We start from the raw sequence: 7,461 nt of genomic DNA on the forward strand, positions 1-7,461 counted from the left end.
TTCGTCATCAGTTTGCGAGACAAAAGTGTATCTTCTGTACAAAAGCAGTAAGTAGAACACACCTTTATATAGACATGGCGTAGGATTATATTATCTGGATTGAAATAAATCCATGCTTCAATCATATTTAGAAGGAATGCAAATACAACATCAAATTACACTGTAGAACCTTAAATCGGTGAATGGTATCCAAGCTTTGTAGAAAGCCGCAGAGACAAAGTTCGTTAGCGATCTCCTGATTTGATTTTACACTTTACCCAGCCTTATATAATGACTGTTAATTGAATAACTTAATCTATGTTGATTGGCCGTTAAATGTTGTGATATTGACAGTAATTTGAGAATTGTTATTTTAACTTCGATTCATATCATTCTTTTATATTCATTGCGCTCCCACTTTTTCACCAAATGGTACCCGGAAGTTTGCTATGATACACTGTTACTGGAGGATATGTGTAGATGTGTTTCTGTTCCGATCAGACACAGCCGCTACAGCCTCTGATGCCGACAGTTATAAAGATGTACGCCAAGGTTACGCCATTTGTCTCCCCTGTATGATACATTTGTATTTTATTTTATTTCTCGAACGCCACTTGTTTACATTGGTAGTTGTGGGGATGGAGATGGGGCTCTGTAACGGTTGTCGTTAAAGATCTCGCCATTAATAAAACGCACATTGTCTATTGAGGGGGGAGGTAATACAAACAGCTATATTTAATGAGGGGAGAGGTAATACAAACAGCTATACGTAATGCACTGTGTGTGTCTGTAAGGGTTTCACTCGATAACCATTCTTCATTGTAACGTTTTTAAGGTTCAGTCAACGCTTCGTGTGACTTTGAAACCGATCTCTGTGGGTGGACTCAGGATACCATACCCGCTGACGACTTTGATTGGACACTTAACAGTGGCCCTACAGCCTCTGTCGACACAGGGCCGAGCGGGGACCATACAACAGGTAATCCTTGGTAAAAACTAGTTATTCTACAACAATTGCGAGACAACTTCTTTCGACTTATATATTTATCACTCTTGTTTGCGCGGATGGTAGCGGTCAGGGAGTGTTAATGTGGGAGGAAAACAGAATAGCCCCTCCCCCTTTTTGGGCAGAAGGGTGGGACCACCCAAAAGGGGAAATAAAGGAAAATATGTAAAGTCTTTCCACATTTGTAGTAATGAAGGGACTTCAACCAGGCTTTGTCTTGAGCATCTTTGGACAAAAGGAATTCAATTTTGTATGAACATTGTGAGGCACCCTAAGGGTGGAGGGGCAGGGCTCAATAGGAGACATGGAGACAAATCTTTGTCTTAGTGTTCCAATGGAAGGATTTAAACCACATGTAGTCTGGAGTATGCTGACGTGAACAGTTTTTAAAACCTGAGGCTGTGAACCACCTTTGGGGTAGAAGGATGCGAGTAGGGGCCACAAAGGGAAATAAAAAAATCCTTCTTTATTTACAAATGTAAGGATTTTGACCAAAATTGCTCTCGAGCACATTTGACAAAAGGGGATTCAATTTTGTATTAACATAGAATTGCTCCCTGGGGGTCAGAGGGACGGGGCCAAATAGTGGAAATACAGGTAAAACTTTGAAGGCTTCTCCGGAGGTGTGATAATAGGGATTATCACCAAACTCGTAGATCACCTGTAGGGAAAGGGGCCTACAGTTTGTTTCGATGGATAGTGTTGTCACTTTGAACAGAGGATGGGGCCAAATACGGGAAATAGAGCTACTGTAAGTATGTAAAACCATTTGTCTTTGAAGCGATTGGAGATATTTTTATCAAATGGTCTAGAGCAAGTGGAACTCAGGTTTAAATAAACAGCTTATGTGGCTCTCATTGGGATGTTATTCCAAAGATAAAACCAAATGTAATATTGCTAGACATGGAGAGAAGACAACATGCTACCAGGATTGGCCCGGGGTCCTGACCTACTCCCTCGGCCATAACATGGATACAGTGAGATACAAACTCCATAACCATTTACTTGATAGTTTGAAATGAATAACCTACTTATGTTCGTTGAGTCTTACCCACCCAAGCTTATTTACATGTAGTCCTTCTTGCAATAATTATTTCATGTACTCCTATGATAGACTAGTATGGTACTCAGCTTGCGGAATTCTGCCAAAAATGGCTTCCTCATTTTACGGAGAAAACATAGAAAATATTTGATAAGGAGAATTTGGACTTGGCCAAATTTACAAAATCAGAATACGGATTATAGACTTACATTTTTTTCCGGTGCAGGGAACAATACGGAAAACAGATGAGAAATGAATACAGCTAGATTCCGGGACTATTTTCACATTCGAATTTTAAAAGCATTCAGGTCAGTTGTTTGTGTGAAAGGATGACGGATCATGTATTTGGGAAGCCAATGCGATGCAACAATTATATGATTTTCAGGTTTAAATTGTTTTCAAAGTTTGTTCTTGCTGGGTAAGTTTGTTTAATTTATTTTACTGATTATCAATATCGTTAGCAAAACATTAAATTTATGTTTTTAGGGGGAACATATTGAAATCTGAGGTACGAGCTGGGCCCCTTGTATTATTCTTTAACACTTCAGACTTAGTTATAGACAGTTTCGGCTGTATAGTAGTAAAGATGACAAATGAGAAAGATAGAGAGGAGAGTAAGACTACTTATGAATCGCTAGACATCAAGTGGTGGAATTTGTATGTTTTACACCAGGGACTGGACAGTACGTTTATATCGAGGCGTCCAGTCCTAACTCCAGTGGAGATGTTGCTCACCTGGTGTCACCCGCCCTGAATGCTGGTCAATCGTACTGCCTGGACTACTGGTACCATATGTTTGGCGCCAACGTAGGCACAATTACTGTGTACACACAGGTGAGGAATAACAGTTCCTGTCTACACACAGGTGAGGGTTTCACTTACTTCTACACACAGGCGAGGGGTTACACGTACTGTCTACACACAGGTGAGGGGTTAGACTTACTGTCTACACACAGGTAAGGGGTTACACTTACTGTCTACACACAGGTGAGGTGTTACACTTACTATCTACACACAGGTTAGGGTTACCGTACTGTCTACACACAGGTGAGGGTTACACTAACTGTCTACGCACAGGCGAGGGGTTACACGTACTGTCTACACACAGGTGATGGGTTACACGTACTGTTTACACACAGGTGAGGGGTTACACGTACTGTCTACACACAAGTGACGGTTACGCTTACTGTCTACACACAGGTGAGGGGTTACACTTACTTACTACACACAGGTGAGGGTTACACTAACTGTCTACACACAGGTGAGGGGTTACACTAACTGTCTACACACATGTGAGGGGTTACACTTACTTACTACACACAGATGAGGGTTACACTAACTGTCACACACATGTGAGGGTTACACTAACTGTCTACACACATGTGAGGGTTACACTTACTGTCTGCACACAAGTGACGGTTACGCTTACTGTCTACACACAGGTGAGGGGTTACACTAACTGTCTACACACAAGTGACGCTTACGCTTACTGTCTACACACAGGTGAGGGTTACACTAACTGTCTACACACAGGGGAGGGTTACACTAACTGTCACACACATGTGAGGGTTACACTTACTGTCTGCACACAAGTAAGGGGTTACACTAACTGTCTACACACAGGTGAGGGTTACACTTACTGTCTACACACAGGTGAGGGGTTACACTTACTATCTATACACAGGTGAGGGGTTACACTTACTGTCTCCACACAGGTGAGGGTTACTCTAACTGTCTACACACAGGTGAGGGTTACACTTACTGTCTACACACAGGTAAGGGGTTACACTTACTGTCTACACACAGGTGAGGTGTTACACTTACTATCTACACACAGGTTAGGGTTACCGTACTGTCTACACACAGGTGAGGGTTACACTAACTGTCTACGCACAGGCGAGGGGTTACACGTACTGTCTACATACAGGTGATGGGTTACACGTACTGTTTACACACAGGTGAGGAGTAACACTTACTGTCTACACACAGGTGAGGGGTTACACTTACTATCTACACACATGTGACGGGTTACACTTACTATCTATACACAGGTGAGGGGTTACACTAACTGTCTACACACATGTGACGGGTTACACTTACTATCTACACACAGGTGAGGGGTTACACTAACTGTCTACACACATGTGAGGGGTTACACTTATTGTCTACACACAGATGAGGGGTTACACTAACTGTCTACACACATGTGAGGGGCTACACTTACTATCTACACATAGGTGAAGGGTTACACTTACTGTCTACAAACAGGTGAGGGATTACACTTACTGCATACACGGAGGTGATAGGGATCAGTATCCATATTCAAAACGGGGCTGGTCGATCGGCTGGGTCATAAGTGGTCACATATTGTAAAACTTTTCAGGTGGAATTTACCAACATTTCATGAAATGATGACACCATTTTTTTGTAATACTCTTAGAGTTACTGCGCCGCAAACTTTCATTCTCTTCTTATTAGCAAAATACATCCGAGTAACAATCGACACGTTTATCTTATGAACACTACCTCTTACTCAGTTAGAAACATAGTTAACCTGTCTCTGGTACACATACACACGTGTAGCAATACACAATAAACATGCAGGCACGTCCTTGAATGACCTTAAATGACCTTAAATGACCTTAGCTGTTGTAGGGTGGTTAATATACAACCAACCAACAAACCAACTGTCGTGTTAATTCGCGTATGCATTGTGATGATGTAAACATGGCCTCAATCCAGCTTCTGATTAGTAGCAGTCGCTAAGGGCTCTACACGCTTATACTAGACATAGTCATTGAAAGTATAAATCTTTTCATACCAATATACTTATAATATTAGGAGTCACAGAATTGCAAAAACGTTAATAAACCTCTCTGAATCTCACCGTTGGATTTTCATGAAACGATCTTTATTTTATGAGCTCCTGAATTAAATCAATGATTTCATTTTTTCTCCCGTTTTATATGACCTGTTCCCATCCTCGATATGATTGTTAAACATCAATTATAACAAGGGCAAATTCTCTACAGCTTCATAATGTCCATAAAAAGGGTGTACTCCTTATAGGTTGAAATCACGTTCAAGACTCGTATTGACTTTTTTTTTTAAAGCAAAATTGGTCATTTGTCAAAAGTCTTCTCAAAAAGTTCTGCAAACAACACGCATCAAGTTGTTTTTTTTGACACGGTTTTTCAGATACGTGTTGTTTGCAGAAGCTTTTTACAAGAGTTTTAACAAATGACCAATTTTACGGCAATTTTGAAAATGTATCTTTCTTGCGCTTCATGAAAGGCCAGAATTTCACCTTTTTTGACACTAGATTGATAACTTAAATCGTCATTGTGTCGCCATTTTTAATAATAGCTCGTTCATTTTTGCTGTAATGTTTAATGGTATAATTTTCAATATGATGAAAATAGTTTGCAACAAAGTGTGAAATTATATACTATTGGTATTTGTTGACATATTTAGTGTAACTGAGGCACTTTTTGATTTTTGACCTCGAAAAGGGTGAAAAATAACACAAATAATAATGGGACAAAAAAGAAACACGAACTCCCATTGTTGTGGCTGGTTTAGAATGGGAAACACGTTTTCTTTTGATTGATTACAAAAAGTTTAGTAGCAGAACTTTTTTTTATATTAAACGTTAAATTAGCAAAACACGGTGACAAAATAAATAAAGGGAGAAGGGGTAACTTAAATTGCTTTTCTGAGTAAAAAGAATAAAGAATTTTACTTTTATAATTTAAAAGAAAATACTATTTGTATCAATCCTGCAAACATTCATACATAACCCTAACTGGTAACACACTTGGAAGATATTATATGAATCAGTTCTGCAAACGGTCAAAACAAAAAAATCACCTAAATTCAAATATTATAATATGAAAAGTCAAAGCCTTAAAAGAGCGTAGCTTTTGTTGATCTCTGATATTTACTGATTCAGAATACTGCTTTCAGAATGATATAAGATAAACCTTTTTTAAAGTCGGCAAGTCGAGGAATAAAAATAAAACACAAACTCTAATGAGATTAAGACCGACATAACAATAGGGGAGACCGGGGTATGTTCGACCCTTTTTTAGGTCACCTGAGATTTCCCAGGCGACCTATTGCGATCGCCTTGTGTCCGTCGTCGTGCGTCGTGCGTTCGTAAACAATTTACATTTTCAACTTCTACTCAAACACCTCTGAACCAATTTCAGTGACATTTTGCAGACACCTTCCATGGCCAAAGTTCAGCCAACGTTTTGAATTATATGGTCCCCAGCCCCTAGGGGCGTGAGGGGCGGGGCCAAAATGGGTCGAATTGACTAAATTTTCAAAAATCTTCTTCTCAATACCCAGATATGGTAGAATCATATACTCTTCATAGATGGAAGGGTCTGACAGAACCACTATTTGTACATAGTACATATACAACCCAGATCTTTCACATTACTTTTGCATTACATGTAGTTCAAGTTACCTTTGTTACAAAGGGATTTCTTTTTCATTTGGCAACATCGATAACATCAGTTTTCACATAAATCTGGTGACCGTTAAGGCCCATGGGCCTCTTGTTATATACATCTGGTGACCGTTAAGGCCCATGGGCCTCTTGTTACATAAATCTGGTGACCGTTAAGGCCCATGGGCCTCTTGTTATATACATCTGGTGACCGTTAAGGCCCATGGGCCTCTTGTTTATGTTATGGAGATATAACACATAAAAAAAAAACCGGAGTGTACCCTAAATAAACCGCGAAGCGGTTTATGATGAGAGTACACTCTGGTTTTTTGTGTTATAGCTCCATCCTTTACCAAAATGCGGTTTTACAATCAGAAAACCACTGGCCAATGTTGATGTCATCCATTACTCAGGTGACCGTTAAGGACCCCGGGACCTCTTGTAAACTGACTGTTTGTCCTTTCTAGGTCATTTGTTTCATTAAAAAACGACTCAACATATATTAGATGTTATACAAACCGTGTAATGGTACATATCGAATTTGATTCATATTTAATATACATTATGTATTTGACAAAAATAACGCTTGAATATAATAATCAGAGCAGTTGACTTAACTGTAAGAACGAGTGATTTCGCTAAAATGGTAAAACGCACTATTCACATTAAGGAATTTCGTTTCCAGGCCATGCGTACTAAAACACGCCTGCGCACACTGGATCTTCAGTATGGAAACAGGGGAGACCACTGGGTGCACAACCGTGTAGACGTTACCATGGAGACACTGCCGTTTAACGTAGTGATATCGGGTGCGGTGGGAACCGACTACTCTAGCGACCTCGCTTTGGATGATATCAAATTGTCGCCTGGCGCTTGCTAATAAAATAAATTTATCAAAGGTCCATGTTGTTATGAAAAATATGTACAGTAGTCAAATGATACATTAGTTCGTGTACAGAAGACATGTTATTGATACAT

The 7,461-nt window shown here is 39.8% G+C and overlaps 1 protein-coding gene across 2 annotated transcripts in view; it reads left to right on the top strand.

The window, feature by feature from the left end:
- The window catches only part of LOC110446731 (MAM and LDL-receptor class A domain-containing protein 1-like), a 38,216-nt gene extending 30,831 nt beyond the window's left edge, over positions 1-7,385 (top strand). Inside the window, exons 15-17 of one of the 2 annotated variants that reach the window (XM_021492016.1) lie at positions 815-958; positions 2,701-2,861; positions 7,169-7,385. In XM_021492016.1, coding sequence (XP_021347691.1) covers positions 815-958; positions 2,701-2,861; positions 7,169-7,363 — 500 coding nt within the window. In that variant the 3' untranslated portion in view covers positions 7,364-7,385. Of the gene's footprint in view, positions 1-814; positions 959-2,700; positions 2,893-7,168 lie in introns of both variants that reach the window. The other variant, XM_021492017.1, reaches the window with a different exon arrangement.
- Positions 7,386-7,461: the final 76 nt, after the last annotated feature.

The sequence above is a fragment of the Mizuhopecten yessoensis genome, unplaced genomic scaffold (genome assembly GCF_002113885.1).
Source record: "Mizuhopecten yessoensis strain PY_sf001 unplaced genomic scaffold, ASM211388v2 scaffold2971, whole genome shotgun sequence".
NCBI classification, from domain to species: Eukaryota; Metazoa; Mollusca; class Bivalvia; order Pectinida; family Pectinidae; genus Mizuhopecten; species Mizuhopecten yessoensis.